The 19,410-nt window shown below is 49.1% G+C and overlaps 1 protein-coding gene across 1 annotated transcript; it reads right to left on the bottom strand.

Annotated features, from left to right (window-relative positions):
- Positions 1-18,558: 18,558 nt before the first annotated feature.
- Positions 18,559-19,072, bottom strand: LOC147113752 (E3 ubiquitin-protein ligase TRIM39-like). Its single transcript, XM_085995065.1, has one exon. It carries the CDS (start codon positions 19,063-19,065, stop codon positions 18,559-18,561), a length of 507 nt encoding a protein of 168 aa, XP_085851191.1. The 5' UTR covers positions 19,066-19,072.
- Between the last annotated feature and the right edge of the window lie 338 nt (positions 19,073-19,410).

Here is a 19,410-nt window from a genome sequence, read left to right as displayed (position 1 = left end):
TCGGGCTGGGGGTGTGTTCTTTAAAGGGGACTGTTGTGGTATAAAAGCTGCAGCCATTTTTGGACCACAACTTCTTAGAGAGATGCAGAGAGTTGCTCAGCTGCACACAGAGAGCCCTTTCTACACTGAGCCAGCGCTTGCAGAAGAACTTCAGCCTTCTGACCATCACCTTGCTGCTGGTGAGCATCTCAAACGGGATAACTTTCTGTGCGCACTTAATATGGGAACGTCCTGCTGCTGAATCATCTTGACAGGGCACAGAGACGCAGGGATAGAGGGGCAGGCATGGCCAGATGGAGGAGGGCTAACAGACATCGCCACACGAGACCTTATGCTGCCAGGGTTTTCCGACAGCAATTTTCATATATGAACATGTCGGAGGAGCAGTGTTTCCGAAGGCTGCGCTTTAGTTGGGAGGTGGTGACTGAGCTGTGCCACCTGCTTCAGCCAGATCTACAGCCTCAGCTAAGGTGCACGACATCTCTGTCGGTGGCTGTGAAGATCACTATTGCCCTTAACTTCTATGCAAGCGGCTCCTTTCAGGCCGCAACTGGGGACATAGCCAACATCTCGCAGATCGCGGTGCATTGCTGCATCCGTCAAGTGACTGATGCCATTTTTAGAAGGAGGCGGCAGTATATCTCCTTCCCAATGACCCCAGACAAGCAGCGAGAGCGCGCAGAGGGCTTCGCAAGAATAGCGGACTTCCCCATGGTGCAGGGCACCATTGACTGCACGCATGTGGCTTTGCGGGCGCCTGTAGAGAATGCGGAGGAGTTCCGCAACCGCAAGGGATTCCATTCCTTGAATCTACAGCTGGTCTGTGACCACCGACAGCTGATCCTCGCTGTGAATGCCCAGTTTCCAGGCAGCAGCCATGACACCTTCATCCTGTGCCAGACTTCTGTGGCAGACCTTTTCAAGGCCCCGGCTCACCCAGGAGGCTGGCCTCTCGGGGACAAGGGCTATCCTCTGTGCCCGTGGCTGATGACCCCGCTCCATTCGCCCAGCACCCCTGCTGAAGAACATTACAATGCGAGGCATCAAGCGACAAGGATCATTATTGAGCACACAATCGGCATGCTGAAGCAACAGTTCCGCTGTCTGGACCATTCCGGAGGAGCCCTTCAGTACTCACCTGAGCGAGTCTCCCACTTCGTGGTTGTGTTGCATGCTGCATAACCTGGCAATCCTTAGGGCCCAGCCAATGCCACCAGACATTGAAGCACCAGCAGAGGAGGAGGAGGAGGAGGAGGACCAAGACAGGAGGGCTGCACAAACTGGAAGGGCCGTCCATTAGAGGCTTATCAGAAGTCGCTTCTAGGCCCCTCTCAGGGAATGCTTGCTGCCATTCCAAGAACAGGAATGGAACCGTTCTGATACCCCAAAGCCTGTGAAGGGCAAAATGTATGTAAAGAGCAGACATGGCCATTGTAAATAAAGAAAGTTTTTTATTTTACAAAATGTGCTTCCTTCCCGCATGACAAAGCAATGACAACAAAAAGCAAAACAAACACACTGCTACATAAGTGACTCGCACACCCTGGAGACTGTCCAAAACATAACTAACATTCAGACCAGCATCCTCGGCCTTGAATTCTACAAATAACAGGTTTCCGCAGCACCTTTTAATTTTTCCCCCTCGATGGTGATCTGCTTCGCTTGCGAGATTGACCCCTTCACTCCCTGCAGCTCCTCTGTAATGGGACCCCAGTGGCTGCAGCAAGGCTGGGGGAGGCCTGCTAACTGTCCAAAAGCGCAGATGCCCCTGAGGGACGGCCTGGACGAGCTCTGGGCCTGGCGGGCCCGGCTGCTGACTGCTCCAACTCTGCATGGGTGGAAGCAGTCTGTCCTACAGGTGGTAGCAGCTGCAGTGGAGACGTGCCAGTGGTAGCATCAGGAATGCTGTCATCCTGAGAGCGGACAGCAGCTCCCCGGTCAGCCGACACACTGGCACTCTGACGGGGCAGCACCGCAGCATGCGCAGCAATCGGCTGGTCCACAGATTGCTGGCCTGCTGTGATGCTGCAAGGGCCCCGGGTAATCCTGCCCGATCCAGCGAGGGTGGCAGCAGTCAGTGCTCACGTGGCCTCAACCTGCATCTGCATGAGACCAGCGAGTGGCTGCGTGGCAGCACTCAACACTTGCTTGGCAGGAGCCAGTGCTTCGGTGAAGTCCTGGACAATCCTTTCCAGTGCTGTCCCGAAGTCCTGCGCACTCCTTGCCAGAGCTGTCCCGAAGTCCTGCGCACTCCTTGCCTGTGCTGTGCCGAAGTCTTGGACACTCCTTGCCAGTGTCTCGATGGATTCAGGCATCCTTACCACTGCAGCCATGATCTCAGTGTGCCTCAGCCCAGCCTGGGTGCTCATTTCTGCGAGGGCACACACCTCTTCTGCGCTCTGTGCAGCAGCACTCGCGGCCCGACTCACCCTCCGGGGAGCTGGCCCCCGAGCTTCCCTACCCCCCTGGCATTGCTGCAGGCCACTGGTTCCTGGAGCTGGATCCTCCTCGAAGCATTCCCCCCCGCTCCCCTCCAGGGAAGTAGTCCCCCCAGTCTGCAGATGGGCTGGCTCACCTGAGGGTGGTATGGATGATCCGGCTTCCTCCTGTTCGTCGCCTCCCGAGTCAGCCGCAGTGGCAGCTTGAGGGCCCGGCTCCCAAGCTGGTGATGCAGCATCTGAAAGCAGGGAGGTTGAAGAGTGGCTTTAGCGAAAGGACAGGGTGGCAGTAAGGTATGCATGAGTGCTGCAATGCTCTGACTTGGGCCCAGAGTGAAAAAGCTTGCTGGTGGGGGGAACAAGTGGAAGGAGAGAGTTCAAAAAGGTGATGACCTTACCATCGCTGTGCACAATGGGGTCGGCAGATCCAGAGGCGATGGGACCACTCATTCGGCTTGCAGCGATCTGGTGAACTTGCTCCTCCAGGTCTGTAAGGGTCTGCAGGTGAGGCGGGCCTCCTCCAGTGCGAAGCTGCTGCCTGCGGTTCCTCGCCAGCTTGGCCTGCAAGAGAAAGGACGGGGTGTGATGAAACATGTTGCCCTGAGCTGACATCACATTCCTCCCATGGTAGAATAGCCCTTACATTATGCTGCCCTGAGCTGACATCACATGCCTCCCATGGTGGAATAGCCCTTACATTATGCACTGAGCTGAATGTGCGTGTGTGTTTCCAGAAAGGGCCATGTGTGCTGGATGACAGCTGGCCATTGGGGCTTTGCACACGCTCTGGCCATAAAGTGAGGTGCAAATGGAGTGACGAATATAAATCTGAAAAAGGCACTCACCCTAACGACCCGAGTGAGGTCGTTGAACTTCTTCCTGCATTGCACAGGAGTCCTGGGCACCATGCTGCTGGAGGTGACTCTTTGGGAAACCTCCCTCCAAGCTCTGCGGTATTCGGTCTGATTAGGCCTCCTGCCATTCTCCGGGTACAGCACAGTTCGCTGGCGCTCCACCGCACCAACCAGAGCATCCAATGCCCCCGCGCTGATGCACTGCACTCTCTCCCTGACCCTTTCCATGTCTTTGAAGTTTTGGCCACCACAGGTAGGTTTCCATCGATTTTGAGGCCTACAAGGCGCAGAGTGTGGCTGCAGATGAGAATCGATCCACCCCTTTAAGAGCTGACCGGCGCCAGCGTGTCTAGGTCAAATCTATTATTGACAGCACCTGCGCTGCGCCCGCCCGCGGAGAAATTGCGTTGCGCCGCCGGGTTAGCGCCTTAAGACTACCGTGCAGCGCCTGATTTAGCGCCGCGATCACCTTCAGGGGAGCTGCAACCCAATATCGCTCAAGGTGGTGATAATTTTCACCTGGCGTTAAACTTTGTGCACCGCTAGTACTAATGCCCCAAACAGGGCGATACTGATTTTTTCCCCCAAAGCCTTCAGGCTTGTTTTTTTAAAAACTCCTAGACCTTTTAGAATTATTATTTACTGTGGCCATGTTTGACTTAAATGCTTGATTTCTCTGACTGCCACTTTTGCTTTTCTCCTTCCTGTCTTTTGCTTCTGTCCTTGCTTCCCATTCCTCTGTCTCCCTGCACAGGTTCCCAACCCCCTGCCATTTTAGTTTAAACCCTCCCTAACAGCACTAGCAAACACTCCCCCTAGGACATCAGTCCCAGTCCTGCCCAGGTGCAAACCGTCCAGTTTGTACTGGTCCCACCTCCCCCACAACCGGTTCCAATGTCCCAGGAATTTGAATCCCTCCCCCTTGCACCATTCCTTTAGCCACGTATTCATCTGAATTATGCTTCTATTTCTACTCTAACTAGCACGTGGCACTGGTAGCAATCCTGAGATTGCTACCTTTGAGCTCCTATTTTTTAATTTACCTCCTAACTCCCTATATTCAGCTTTTAGGACCTCATCCTGGTTTTTACCTATATCGTTGGTACCTATATGCACCAAGACCACTGGCTGTTCACCCTCCCCCTCCAGAATGCCATGCAGCTGCTCGGAGATATCCTTAACCCTTGCGCCAGGGAGGCAAAATACCATCCTGGGGTCTCATTTGCAGCTGCAGAAACGCCTATCTATTCCTCTTACAATAGAATCCCCTATCACTATAGCTCTCCCACTCTTTTTCCTCCTGTCCTGTGCAGCAGAACCACCCATGGTGCCAGGAAGTTGGCTGCAGCTGCCTTCCCCTGATAAGCCATCTCCCTCAACAATATCCAAATTGGTATATCTATTTGAGAGGGAGTTGGCCACAGGGGACCCCTGCACTACCTACCTGCGCCTACTACTCTGCCTGGCGATCACCCATTCCCTTCCTGCCTGTGCAGCCTTTACCTGCGGTGTGACCAACTGATTAAACGTGATATCCACGACGTCCTCAGCATCGCGAATGCTACAGTATGTATCCATTCGCAGCTCCAGCGCCGCAATGCGATCTGCCAGTAGCTGCAGCTGGATACACTTCCCGCACACATGGTCATCAGGGACACAGGAAGTGACCCTGATTTCCCACATAGTGCAGGAGGAACATGCCACCGGGCTGAGCTGTGCTGTCATGAATTACCCATCAATTAATTTAAATTAAATTAAATCAAATCAATACCACCAATTACACTACAATTAAATGATATACTCAATGGCCATTGGTTACTACCACTCCCCGATACACAACAGAGACCTTAGAATCTATAACCACAAAAATTAAATACCCCTGTTAGAGCTCTCATCTTCGCTCCCTTAAGTCCAAGGGATGCAGGCTCGAACGGATATGGCGGACAACTGGTTTAGCCATTCACCGCCAGATCTAGTTGGAACACGTGAAGCACCATCGGGTCCTGCTCTCGTCTGCCAAAATTGCTCACTATTCCAGAATCATTCCGGAATGTAAAGATAAGCCTCGGCTCCTGTTCTCTACTAACCATCTTCTTAAACCCCTTTCCCCTTTCTCCTCCGATAACAAATGTGAGGAGCTCATGGACTTCTTTGTCTCTAAGATTGAGACCATCTATTCAGCTGTCTCTGTCACTTCCCTTCCTTCCCCAAGCCCACCGGACCAAACCTCCTCTAAGATTCCCCCCGTCCTAGCCCTGTGTTGTGTATGTAATATGTGTGCTACTTTGAACCTATGGACAGGACTGCACTACTTGTTGGGCGTAGTGATACGCAGTACCACTCCTGGCCATAGGGGTATAAATAGTACTGTGGGTACTGATCTCCCCTCAGTTCCCGCCTGTGGGCATGAAGTAAAGACCTACGTATAGTCCCTACCTCCAACCAGTAAAGACCTGTTTTATTGTTACTGATTAAGTCTGAGTATTAATTACTTGAACAACTCACAGATTTAACACTGGCGACGAGTCTGATTCGGACCCTGCGGCAGTCACTCCACAGCAGCTTCGTCCACAGCCAGGACGTTGCAGAGAGGTTTCCACCCTCTCCACCCCACTGGAAGACATCCTGACCTCGGAGCCTCCATCGGCGACCGTCAGCTTCTTCTCCAGCTTGGTGGTGGGTAAGCCGTTGTCTGAGCCGGGCAGCGGCGCGACAGGCAGTCGACCGCGTTGGCCGCACGAACGGGGCTGGGGGAGCTGGAGGAATAGGGCGCGAGAGCCGCTTCGAGCGGGAGGCGTTTCAACGGAGCGATCGCATCTCCTGATAAGAGCCGAGAGCCGCTTCGCGATCCAGCGATCGCATCCGCTGATAAGGGCCGCACTCGGGCGATCGTGGCAAAGATAAGGGCCGCACTCGGGGGCTGAAGGGAGACGGCGTTGGGGGACGGGTGAAGACCGCCAAGCGCGGGAAAACCGCCATTTTGTGGGCGGAGGACGACGGCAAGAGCGGGAAGCCACCATCTTGGATAGCAGTAAAAAAAAAAAAATCTGAGAAATTGCAAATCTACAATGCCTAAACACGGGAATATTAGCACCTTTGATAGTGACCTTGAAGATTGGGCCATATATGTTGAAAGAGTAAAAAATTATTGTAAGGCCAATAAAATTCGTGACCAAGATAAAGCTCTAACATTATTAAATTTAATGGGTGCGAAGACATACGGGCAATTGAAACACCTGTTATCACCAGATGAACCGGCGGATAAGACGTTCGATGAGATTGTTACTGTCCTGAAAGATCATCTAAACCCCACGCCGCTGATGCTAGCGGAACGATTTAAATTTTATGACAGAAGGCAGCTACAGCATGAAAGCAATGCTGATTATTTGCTGGAATTGCGTAAATTAGCGAAATATTGCCAGTTTGGAACGGGACTGACAGAGGCACTTCGAGACAAATTTGTGTGTGGTTTATTTAAACAGGATACACAAAAGCGACTGCTCGAGGAGAATGAGCTGACACTTGAGAAGGCGGTCACTATGGCAGCAGCACACGAAGCCGCAGCGAGAGGCACGGCAGTAATGCAGCTACGGTCACCGGAGCTCAGTGCACACAAATTGGGTGTGAGTTCTGGCAAATGTTATCGTTGTGGAAAGACAACGCATGATCAGAACCAGTGTTGGTTTAAAAACCAAGAATGTAGAACTTGTGGTAGGCTTGGACATATAGCTAGAGTATGCAGGTCAGCGAAGAAGACCAGCAACAAGAAGTCACCGCAAGGAAAATACGCAAAGGTACACAAGGTGACCGAACAGGAGTCCGATTCAGACGCTAGCAGTAATGAACTGGCTAGCTTAAGAGTACTCAACGCTGGTAAGGGTGCAGATCTCCAGACAATTTGGGTCACTCTTCAGATAGAAGGAGTCCAAGTAAAACTGGAATTGGACACTGGATCGGCATTGACGGTCATAAATAAGAAAGATTACGGAAAGTTATTCCAACATATTCCCCTACAGGATACGGGGATTATATTGGAAACATACACGGGGCAAAGAGTGTACCCCATCGGGAAAATAGAGGTTGCAGTGGTCCACAAGGGCGAAGACAGTCAAATAATGGACTTATATGTGATATCTGAAGGAGGTTCTCCACTACTAGGATGGGAGTGGATTAGGAAAATGAATATGGACTGGCATTTCCTACAAACAATAACGAGTGAGAACTCGGTGAAGATAGTCAGCCCAGACTCTGGAACGGATGATGGTAAGCCCAACTCAGGTGCAAAAGACAAAGTTTCAGCACAGAATTCCACTGAGCAACAACAACATAGTTTAACTGTGGATTCTGAGTCTGGCAAGTCTACTGATGTGCCCATTTCTGAGGGACACCGCGCTCGAACTCAACTCCATTTCAAACTACAACAGCAATTAGAACAAATGCTTCGCCGTTGTGAGCAAGAGTTGAATGCAACGAAAGAGTTCTTTGATATAGAGTTGGAGAATCTGGAAAGACAACAGAAGCAGCTGATGGAGAAAATGGAGCAGGAGCACACAAAACGTCTGATGTCAGAGGAGTTAACGGTCAGCCAACTCCTGCATATGCTGAAGGACAGGACTCTGAAATGGGAAAAACTTGAACACAAACTTCAATATTCAAACGAAAGGGGTTCGGAGCTCTCAAAGGTTATTGGAAGAGCTGAGGTGGCAACACAGACTGAGATGACTGCAACAGAGCAGCCCTTGGATGCCAAAAGTACGCTGACTCACGTCAACGTAGAACAACAGACCGCTGAAACAGCTGCTCCGGTAGAGGGATTGCATAGTCCGATCAATCAATCTCCAAAGGAAGTTGAAGTATTAAAATCACAAATGAGGTCACTAGTAAACGACTTGCTGAAAGCCCAGAAAAAGCTGGATGCAGAGGTACACATGAAGAAGTCTCTTCAGGAAAGATGTCTGGATTTGGAACAAGAGCTGGCTAACGTCCAGCTGGGTATGGAGGAAATAGAAGACCCTCTCGCTGGCCTAGATCAGGACGACACCGAATATTACTATGTCCTGTCCTGCCCAACTTGTAACTTCGACTCCCACCATACAGAAATCATGGAGGAGCACCGAAAGTCTACGGAACATCGGGAGAAGGTGGCTCTACTACGGAAAAAGGAGGAAGAGAAGGAGGAACTGCGCATGCAGCTGGCAGCTGACAGTGGAGCCCAGAGAGTCTCCAAGAAGCAGAAAAGGAAAAGTCGAAACAGAAAATGACCCATCTGAACCATTATTACCTCTACCAGATCACACACGTGGTCCCTCCGAACGGAGCCAATTCAGTTCGGAAGTTCAAACTGTTAAATCCATGGAAGGACTATTGAATGAGTCACTCCAGCAACGTGAACCGACTCCACCACAGAGATTGAATCTGTGAACTGTTTTCCGCAGAGACTGAATCTGTGATCTGTTTTGACATGAAGTTATCTATGTATCTATGTTATTCTGTTATGTAAACCTGAAGTTATATATGTATATATGTTATTACGTTATGTTAAATGGGGAGATGACTGTAAAGCTAGGAAGGGAGGAATGTTGTGTATGTAATATGTGTGCTACTTTGAACCTATGGACAGGACTGCACTACTTGTTGGGCGTAGTGATACGCAGTACCACTCCTGGCCATAGGGGTATAAATAGTACTGTGGGTACTGATCTCCCCTCAGTTCCCGCCTGTGGGCATGAAGTAAAGACCTACGTATAGTCCCTACCTCCAACCAGTAAAGACCTGTTTTATTGTTACTGATTAAGTCTGAGTATTAATTACTTGAACAACTCACAGATTTAACACCCTGAAGTCACATCTTTCTCCAGTTTCTTTCCGATCTCCCCTCATGACCTCTCTGTGTTCATCTTGTCCATCAGACCCACCTCCTGCTCCCTCAAACCTATTCCTACCAAACTGCTGACCACCCAACTTCCTTTTCTGGCTCCCATGTTAGCTGATATTGTTAACGGTTCTCTCTCCTCAGGTACTGTCCCCCTCTCCCTCAAATCTGCTGTCATTACCCCTCTCCTCAAAAAACAAACCTTGATACCTCCGTCCTTGCAAACTACCACCCATCTCCAACCTCCCTTTCCTCTCAAGTCCTTGAACATGTTGTTGCCTCCCAAATCCGTGCCCATCTTTCCCGCAATTCCATGTTTGAAACCCTCCAATCAGGTGTCCGCCCCTGCCACAGTACAATCATTTTCATCAAAGTCACAAATGACATCCTTTGTGACTGTGCCAAAGGTAAACTATCCATCCTCATCCTTCTTGACTTATCTGCAGCCTTTGACACAGTTGACCACTCCATCCTTCTCCAACGCATCTCCACCGTCATCCAGCTGGGTGGGACTGCACTCGCCTGGTTCCATTCTTATTTATCTAATCGTAGCCAGAGAATCACCTGCAACAACTTCTCTTCCCGCTCCCGCATCGTTAACTCTGGTGTCTGCCAAGGATCTATCCTTGGCCCCCTCCTATTTCTTATCTACATGTTACCCCTTGGTGACACAGTGTCAGTTTCCACATGTACGCTGACGACACCCAGCTCTAGCTCACTCCCACTTCTCTCGGCCCCTTCACGGTCTCTAAATTGTCAGACTGTTTGTCTGACATACAATTCTGGATGAGCAAAATTTTCTCCAAATAAATATTGGGAATACCGAAGCCATTTTTTATGGTCCCTGCCACAAACTCCGTTCCCTAGCCATTGACTCCATCCCTCTCCCTAACATCTGTCTGAGGCTGAACCACACTGTTCGCAAACTTGGTGTCATATTTGACCCTGAAATGAGCTTGCGACCACATATCTGCAGCATAACAAAGAGCGCCTACTTCCACCTATGTGACATCACCCATCTCCGCCCTTGCCTCATCTCATCCGCTACTGAAACCCACATCCATGCTTTTGTTTCCTCTAGACTTGACTATTCCAATGCACTCCTGGCTGGCCTCCCACATTCCACCCTATGTAAACTTGAGGTCATCCAAAACTCGACTGCCCGTGTCCTAACTCGCACCAAGTCCCGTTCGCCCATCACCCCTGTGCTCACTGACCTACATTGGCTCCTGGTTAAGCAGCACCTCGATTTCAAAATTCTCATCCTTGCTTTGGAATCCCTCCATGGCCTTGCCCCCTCCCTATCTCTGTAATCTCCTTCAGCCCCACAAGCCCCCCAAATATCTGTACTCCTCTAATTCTGCCCTCTTGAGCGTTTCTGATTATAATCACTCAGCCTTTGGTGGCCGTGCCTTCTGTTGCCTATGCCCTAAGCTCTGGAATTCCCTGCCTAAACCTCGCCACCTCACTACCTCTCTTTCTGCCTTTAAGACGTGCCTTAAAACCTACCTCTTTGACCAAGCTTTTGGTCATCTGCCCTAATTTATCCTTATGTGGATCGGTGTCAATTTTTTTGTCTTAAAATACAGTTGTGCAGCACCTTAAGATGTTTTACTACATTAAAGGCACTATATAAATACAAGTTGTTGGACATACCTGGGCAGTTTTCCACATTGTCGGATAGATGCCAGTGTTGTAGCTGTACTGGAACAGCTTGGCTAGTTCTGGAGCACAAGTCTTCAGCACAATAGCCGGGATGTTGTCGGGGCCTATAGCCTTTGCTGTATCCAGTGCGCTCAGTCGTTTCATGATATAGAGTCATAGAGTCGTAGTGTCATAGAGTCATAACGGCACAGAAGGAGGCCATTCGGCTCATTGAGTCCATGCTGTTTCTCTGTAGAGCAATCCAGTCAGTCCCATTTCCCCCACTCTATCCCCGTAGCCCTGCAAATGTATTTTCCTCAAGTGCCTATCCAGTCTCCCCTTGAAACCACTGAGTGTCTCCGCTTCCACATCTTCCGTCAGGCAGCGAATTCCAGGTCATCACCACTCGCTGTGTAAAAAAGATTTTCCTCACATCCCCCTGTATCTCTTGCCCAAAACCTTAAATCTGTGTCCCGTAGTCCTTGTACCATCAACTGGTGGGAGCAGCCTTTCCCCGTCTAGCCTATCCAAACCCGTCATAATCTTGTACACCTTTATCAAATCACCCCTCAACCTCCTTTCCGTTAATGAAAACAAATCCAGCTTCTCCAACCTGTCCTTGTAGCTAAGATCCCCCATTCCCAGAACCATTCTGGTAAATCTCCTCTGCACCCTCTCAAGGGCCTTCACATCCTTTCTAACGTATGGTGACCAGAACTGGACACAATAATCCAGTTGAGGCCCAACCAGTGCTTTGTAAAGGTTCAGCATAACTGCTCTACTTTTGTACTCAATACCTCTATTTATGAAGACCAAGATCCCATATGTTTTGTTAACCACCCTCTCAATTTGTCCTGCCACCTTCAGGGACCTACGCACATAACTCCCAGGTCCCTCGGTCCCTGCACACTCTTTAAAACTGTGCCATTAAGTGTATATTGCCTCTCCCTGTTCCTTCTGCCAAAATGCATCACCTCACACTTCTCTGTATTAAATTCCATCTGCCACTTGTCTGCCCATTCTGTTAGACTTTTTATGTCCTGTTGCAGTCGATTGGTATCATCCTCACTGTTTGCAACACCCCCAAGTTTGGTGTCATCAGCAAATTTAGAAATTTTACTCTGTATTCCAATATTCAAGTCAATTATATATATCAAAAAAAGCAGTGGCCCCAGCACTGACCCTTGGGGAACACCACTGTCAACCATCCCCCCATCTGAAAAACAGCCATTTACCACAACTTGCTGTTTTTTGTCCTTAAGCCAATTCCTTATCCAAGCTGCCACTGACCCACCTATTCATGAGCCTCAATTTTGTTAACTAGCCTTCTATGTGCTACGTTGTCAAACGTCTTCCAAAAATCCATGTAGATAACATCCATTGCAATCCTTTCATCAATCCTCTCTGTTACTTCATCAAAAATTCAATTACATTAGTCAAACATGATCTGCCTTTTACAAACCCGTGTTGACTCTCCTTAATTAGCTTAAACCTCTCCAAATGCCCGATAATTTTTTCCTTGATTATTGTTTCTAAAACTTTACCCACCACTGATAGTAAACTGACCGGCCTGTAGTTACTAGGATTGTCCTTACACCCTTTCTTGAAAAATGGTGTCACATTTGCCACTTTCCAATCCTCAGGCACCTCCCCGCATCTAGGGAAGATTGGAAAATTATGGCAAGCCCTTCTACTATCTCCTCCCCCAATTCCCTTAGCAACTTGGGATGCAAGCCATCTGGACCAGGCCACTTGTCCACTCTAAGCATACCCAAACTTTCTAGTACATCCTGCCTATCAATTTTCACCCCTTCCATTGCTTCTATCTTTTCCACTACTATCGATATTTTGTCAGCATCCACCTCCTTAGTAAACACTGATAAAAAGTACTCGTTGAGTATTCTAGCCTTGCCCTGTGCCTCTAAGCATATATCATCTTCTTTGTTTCTAATAGGCCCCACCCTGCCTCTTACTACCCACTTACTGTTTACATGCTTGTAGAAGATTTTTGGGTTCCCTTTTATGTTAACTGCCATTCTCTCATATTCTCTCTTTGCCAATCTCATTTTCATCTTCATATCCCCTCTCAACTTATTGTATTTGGTCTGGTTCTCCCTTGAAGAATTCACCTGACATGCATCATACAACCTCTTTTTTTGTTTCATCATCTTCTCTATCTCCCTTGTCATCCAAGGAGCCCTTGCTTTGGTTCCCTTACCCTTCCCTCTTGTTGGAATGTACCTAGCCTGTACTTGGAACATCTCCTCCTTAAAGATCACCCATTGTTCCATTACAGATTTTGCTGTCAGCCTTTGGTTCCACTTTACCCTGGCAAGATACTTTTGCATCCCATTGAAGTTAGCCCTATTCCAGTTTCGAAGTTCCACTCTAGATTATTCCTTGCTCCTCTCCATTGCTAATCTAAATCTTATGAAAGTATGATCACTTGTACCCAAGTGTTCTCCCACAGACACTTGGTCAACCTGGCCCACCACATTCTCCAGCACCAGATCCAGCAATGCCTCCTTCCTAGTTGGGCCAAGAACAAATTGGTCAAGGAAATTCTCCTGAACACATTTTAGAAATTCCTCCCCCTCCTTTCCCTTTGCCCTAGCATTATCCCAATCGATATTTGGGTAATTGAAGTTCCCAATATCACCACTATATAGCTCTTGCATATCTCTGTGATTTCCCTGCAGATTTGCTCCTCCACCTCCCTCTCACTATTTGGAGGCCTATAGAATCTTCTTCTTAGGCAGTCCCTCAGAACCGAGAATGACTTGCTTCCACACTAAAAGAGTTCTCAGGTGACTGATGAGTCCAATGAGAGACCTACAGTCTCTGTCACAGGTGGAGCAGATGATGTTTGAAGGGGCGGGTGGGTGAGGTGCTTGGGTTGATGTGCGCTCCTTCCGTTGTTTGTGCTTGGCTTCCGCATGCTCCTGGCGAAGAGACTCGAGCTGTTCGGTGCCTTCCCAGATGCTTCTCCTCCATTTTGTGCGGTCTTGGGCCAAGGATTCTTGGTGCAGGCAGTGAACATGAAGAGGGCCATCCTCCCCACCCCCCACCTCCCCACAACTGGCAAGATGTCATCCAGGCAGCTGATGAGGCAGTGGGAGGAGGGATATCCTTTATCCCCTGGGGGCAGGAAGCCCCCCTGGTACCTGATGCAGAGGCAGTGGGAGGAGATTGCTCACAAAGTCAGTGCTAGGGGTATTGCTCCCAGAAAATGGAAGGAGTTCAATGATTTGACTAGAATCATCAAGTTAAGAGCACCAAAGTACTTTCTTGTCATAGCTGCACCACTCACAGACCATGAATGACAACACTCACAGCACTCACTACACTCCCCTCCCCCACTATCCTGCACGGTGCTACAATCACTGCACCACACTTCACTCAACATCATTCTCCTCATCCTCACACACTCAGCATGATTACAAACTTCACTTACCCACAACTCACATCTCACACACATACGGTCAGCTTTTCCACCATGACAGCCACATTCTACAAACACCTCACAAGACTCTCACTGACACACTTCCATCTTTCTTGCAGTAGAACTATTAGTCAAATGTCTGTTGTGGGGAAGTTACTGCAATCTGTTATTAGGGACAGAGTGACTGTCGGATTTTTAAATTTACTCTCTTTACTCTTTAGGGTGTAGGGTGGCATCTTTTTCAGGGTTTACGGTAATTTTCCTTCCTTTACCTGGTTTATGGTAATTTACCTGGTCAAGCAGCTTTTTGCCACTGCACCTCTGACCAATCCCAAACAGCGGTTTCGAATCGCTAAACTCCACCTTCCAGTTCTGACTGAAGGACTTATAATTAATGATATATCAAAAACGGACAACTGGTCTGAATGTGAGAAAATCAGCTTTTATTAAACTAAAGAAAACTATACCACACGATTTTAGTAACCACTGTACAATTGCTTAAATGGGGGAAGACAGACAGCAAAATGAGGGATAAATGGCTACAATGTTAATTAAACAATCTTAGCAATTTCCCTTAAATTATCTCCCCCCTTTAACTCCGTACTAGATTGCCTTGCTGAGGAGTCAGAAACCTGCTCACCTGTGGTCCAAGGAAGTAAGAGAGAGATAGCTTCTCAGGAGCTTTCTTTATATCCTGCCAGCTCCTACTGTTTTGCGCTGAAAGGGTCTGTGTGCAAATTGGCGCCCAAAAGTTTGAATACACAAGAGAAAGGCTGTGATTGGCTGATTCAAATAAAGCTTGGAGTGGTTTAAATGTGTCTACATTCTGGGGCCGAAGTGTTCCCGCCTACATCTGGAGTTTCTGGGCTAACCAAAGGGGACACACCTGAATAATGGGTGATTCAAAACCCATTCATTCCAAACAGTTCTCTTTCAAAAGTCCTTTTCCGGAGTTTCGATGTATCTCATTATGTGTAAGTTGTGTTGAATGGGGTTAGGTTTCTGTGTAAACAGAAGCCCTTTGTCCTGTGGTCAGTCTCAAGTGGTTTAATCCCTTATGTCAACATCCTGCAGTTTCAATAAATAAACATCGATTGTCAGCAGGGAAGGGAAACTCCCTGGTTTGATTGACAGGTCTGACTGCCACTGTTTGATCCTCCCACTTACACAGACACTTCGAGCTGCTTTCTTTTGTCTATGCCTTTCTGACGGCCATTTTCAAACCTCTTTGCAATATACACAGTTCGAAACTCAGAGGTACCATTTTAATCTTAAAGTCCTGATGTTGTCCAAGAGTTCTGGGTATGCTTCTAAAACATTGTCCAACCCAGAGACAATTCAAATCACACAATTCTTCATCCACGATGTGGACCAATATTTTCCGATCTTCAGGGATTTAGGGAATTTTAGCGAACCCCTACAGGGTAATCGGAGGTAAGATCACCAAGGCTTTAAACATTTCTAATTGGTTTTATTAACATTAAAATACAACTAGTTTTACAGATAGAGATTTATACAAGCTTTAAGTCACTGGTAAAACTCAACTCAGAATGGTCAATTCTTCTGCTTCGGGAGACTGAGAGGTTAATTCTCCATTGCCATCCTGTGTGGGGAGCTTCTGGTCTGTCTCATGGACTGCCTCCTTCCATCTTACTAAAATGACTGGTTTATACCCTTCTTGTTGCCAGAAACACACTGTTGCTACTTTTCCATTCTCTCTCTTTCCCACGGTTTAAAACAAGTTGATATGACAGCATCTGATGTTTACAGCAGCTTCTCACAGACCATCAAGGCCTCGCAGCTGTCTGACCTTTAACCTTCTAGACAGTCTGCTGAATAAGACTTTCCCAATTTGGCCAACCTTCCCATCATACCCGTCAACAGTCAGCTTAACAATTCCTTGGTTAAATTAATACTGTTAACCAAACTCAGCTCCTTTAACAGGACATTAATAACTGGTATTTAAAATTCCAAAATCCTTCTATCCTCCCTCAAGTGAGTGTGAGAGATCGAACAACTCCCTTTAAATCATTCATCATTCTGAATTGTGCGCACCACAATCGGTTCTGGTAGAGAGAGTAAAGGGATCAGGACAGGGACCAGTGATATGGGTGTTATTGTGGTAGAGAATAAAGGGATCAGGACAGGGACTGGTGATATGGGTGTTGTTGGGGTAGAGAGAGTAAAGGGATCAGGACAGGGACCGGTGATATGGGTGTTGTTGGGGCAGAGAATAAAGGGATCAGGACAGGGACCGGTGATATTGGTGTTGTTGGGGTAGTGAGAGTAAAGGGATCAGGACAGGGACTGGTGATATGGGTGTTGGTGGGGTAGAGAGAGTAAAGGGATCAGGGCAGGGATCGGTGATATGGGAGTTGTTGTGGTAGAGAGAGTAAAGGGATCAGGACAGGGACCGGTGATATGGGAGTTGTTGTGGTAGAGAGAGTAAAGGGATCTGACAGGGACCGGTGATATGGGTGTCGGGGTAGAGAGAGTAAAGGGGTCTGACAGGGACCAGTGATATGGGTGTTATTGTGGTAGAGAATAAAGGGACCAGGACAGGGACCGGTGATATGGGTGTTGTTGGGGTAGTGAGAGTAAAGGGATCAGCACAGGGACCGGTGATATGGGTGTTGTTGTGGTAGAGAGAGTAAAGGGATCAGGACAGGGATTGGTGATATGGGTGTCGGGGTAGAGAGAGTAAAGGGATCTGACAGGGACCGGTGATATGGGTGTTGTTGGGGTAGAGAGAGTAAAGGGATCAGGACAGGGACAGGAGATATGGGAGTTGTTGTGGTAGAGAGTAAAGGGATCAAGACAGGGACCGGTGATATGGGTGTCGGGGTAGAGAGAGTAAAGGGATCAGGACAGGGACCGGTGATATGGATGTCGGGGTAGAGAGAGTAAAAGGATCAGGACAGGGACCGGTGATATGGGTGTTGTTGGGCTCGGGTCTGCGATACAATATTGGGGAACCAGGTGCAGATGCTGAGAATGTGGAGCCTCCAGCAGGTGCTGCAGATGCTGCTCCCCAATCTTGATAAAAGTTTAAAAAGAATTGGCGAAGAATGTAGTGATGTTGGACCCAGTCAAGGGATCGATCTTTGACCACGTCAGGTGGAGAGAAGATGTTGGATCAGGTTTGAAATCCAGCCGGAGGAATGATTCACCTCCTTCCTCTCACCCTCCCTGTGGGATATGGCCATCTATTGCTGAGAATTATCCAGAGGGCTGGAACCATTGCTGGGAGGTTGCAGCAGTGTCTGCGGTGGGAGGAATCTGGGCTGCCTCTGGTTCTGGCCCTGTGCAGAGTGGTGCTAAGCCCCTCAGTCAGTGTTGTGATAGGTTGTGGTCCCGGGGGCTGCTTGTCCCACAACTGCCCCAGGCTGCTGGGAGCTTGTCTGACAGAAAGTGGATGGTTGGAGTCTCCAGCCTGGCCTGGGGAAGCTCCTGGAGAATCAGCACAGTGGCTGACTCTCTGCTTTCCCCATTGACCAGCCTCTGATTGGCCTGTGGAGCAGCCAGAGACAGGCACAGGATGGACCAGCCGAGAATGGCTGTTTTTGGGGGGCTCCCCAGCAACAGCTCCTGAAGCACTGGGAGTAGATGGGCTGTAAGGAGGAGAGTCCGGGGAGGGAGCTCCAATCCACCGCCTCACAACCCCTGCTGGAATAAGGATGGTGGAGAGGGCATGAGGGGCCTGCCTCGGAAAGGAGGGAGCAGAAACCTGGAGAGCAGGAAACCGGCTCCCAGCCTGAGCACCACAAATACTGTCTGAGGACTGACAGCCCGGCACCACCTGTCAATCACTGGCACCTCACACACGGGAGGGGCCTGAGAGAGCTCTGCCCACAGCATCACCAGGGGGTGTCCTGAGAGAGCCCCGCCCACAGCATCACCAGAGTGTAGGGCCTGTGAGAGAGCCCCGCCCACAGCATCACTAGCGGAGGGGCCTGAGAGAGCCCCACGCACAGCATCACCAGCGGAGGTGCCAGAGAGAGACCCGCCCACCCAACACCAGGAGGTGGGGCCTGAGTGTGCCGCACTAACAGCATCACCAGGGGTTGGTGCCTGAGAGAGCCACACCCACAATATCACCATGGGAGGGAGCCAGAGAGTAACCCAACCAAGAAGTGACATCATCACTGACCCCAACCAGGAAGTGGCATCATCAGTGCCCAACCAAGAAGTGACATCCTCAATGACCTCAACCAGGAATGAATCATCATTCCCCCCAGCCAGGAAGTGACATCACATGCCCCATTTCCTGGAGCCGGAAGTGATGTCGTCGAGTCTCCGATATCGGGATTAATTTAACAGTTTTAGAGATTTTTTCCCACAATAAAATGCTGGAAATACGGGTTCAGTGAATGTGGTTTGAAATGTGTGTAAATGTGTCAGTGAATCAGTGACCTGGTGAAATGACACAGTCCCAGCCTCGCAGTCCAACTGAACTCGGATCCTGCTCCCAGACCCGAACCGTCCGAGGGGAGTGAGCTGGGAATTGTGCCAGGCTTGGAGAGAATCAGAATAATAATATAAACACCAGGATTTACTGGTGTACCCAAGACCAGACTTTCCCCCCTCCCTATCGATGCTCCCACACACAATCCCTATTGCCCACTGATCCCCATCAGTCTCCACATCCCAGGAATAGGATCCTGAGGAGAAGCTCTGGGAGCAGAGGACTTGGGCCAGGTCTTTAAACCTCTCTGGGTGAGTTGGGTAGGGCTGTGTCTGTTCACTCCATGTCACTGATCTCAGGTCATCAGAGAGAACCAAGTTCCTGTTTGCTGTCTTTTGATCCAGGCTCATCTGTGAGCTTTGCCCTAGAGAGGAGAGAAAGAGATTGGTCAGACAGGGTTATTCCACTCAGATCAATGATTGACAGCTGCAGGGTAGGAGTGTCAGTATTTCCCAGACAGTGTCAGCCCCATATTACCGGTTGGACTGGATTCTTCCCCTGTTACATCAATGTCCTTCAATCAGAATCCCTGTTCAATAGCAGTGTGTGGGCCCCAGTGCTGTACACTCAGGGCAAATACTGCAGTGAGACACACAGTAGCAGTTAGTTTAATCACACAAGCCCCTGGTACTGTGCACAAGTTCTCCGAAACACAATGGAGGGGATTCACCGGCACACAACACATGTGTGCGCTG

Source organism: Somniosus microcephalus, chromosome 8, assembly GCF_052327205.1.
Source record: "Somniosus microcephalus isolate GS21.2 chromosome 8, FLI_Smic_1.0, whole genome shotgun sequence".
NCBI classification, from domain to species: domain Eukaryota; kingdom Metazoa; phylum Chordata; class Chondrichthyes; order Squaliformes; family Somniosidae; genus Somniosus; species Somniosus microcephalus.
This window is presented reverse-complemented; position numbering and strand designations above follow the sequence as displayed.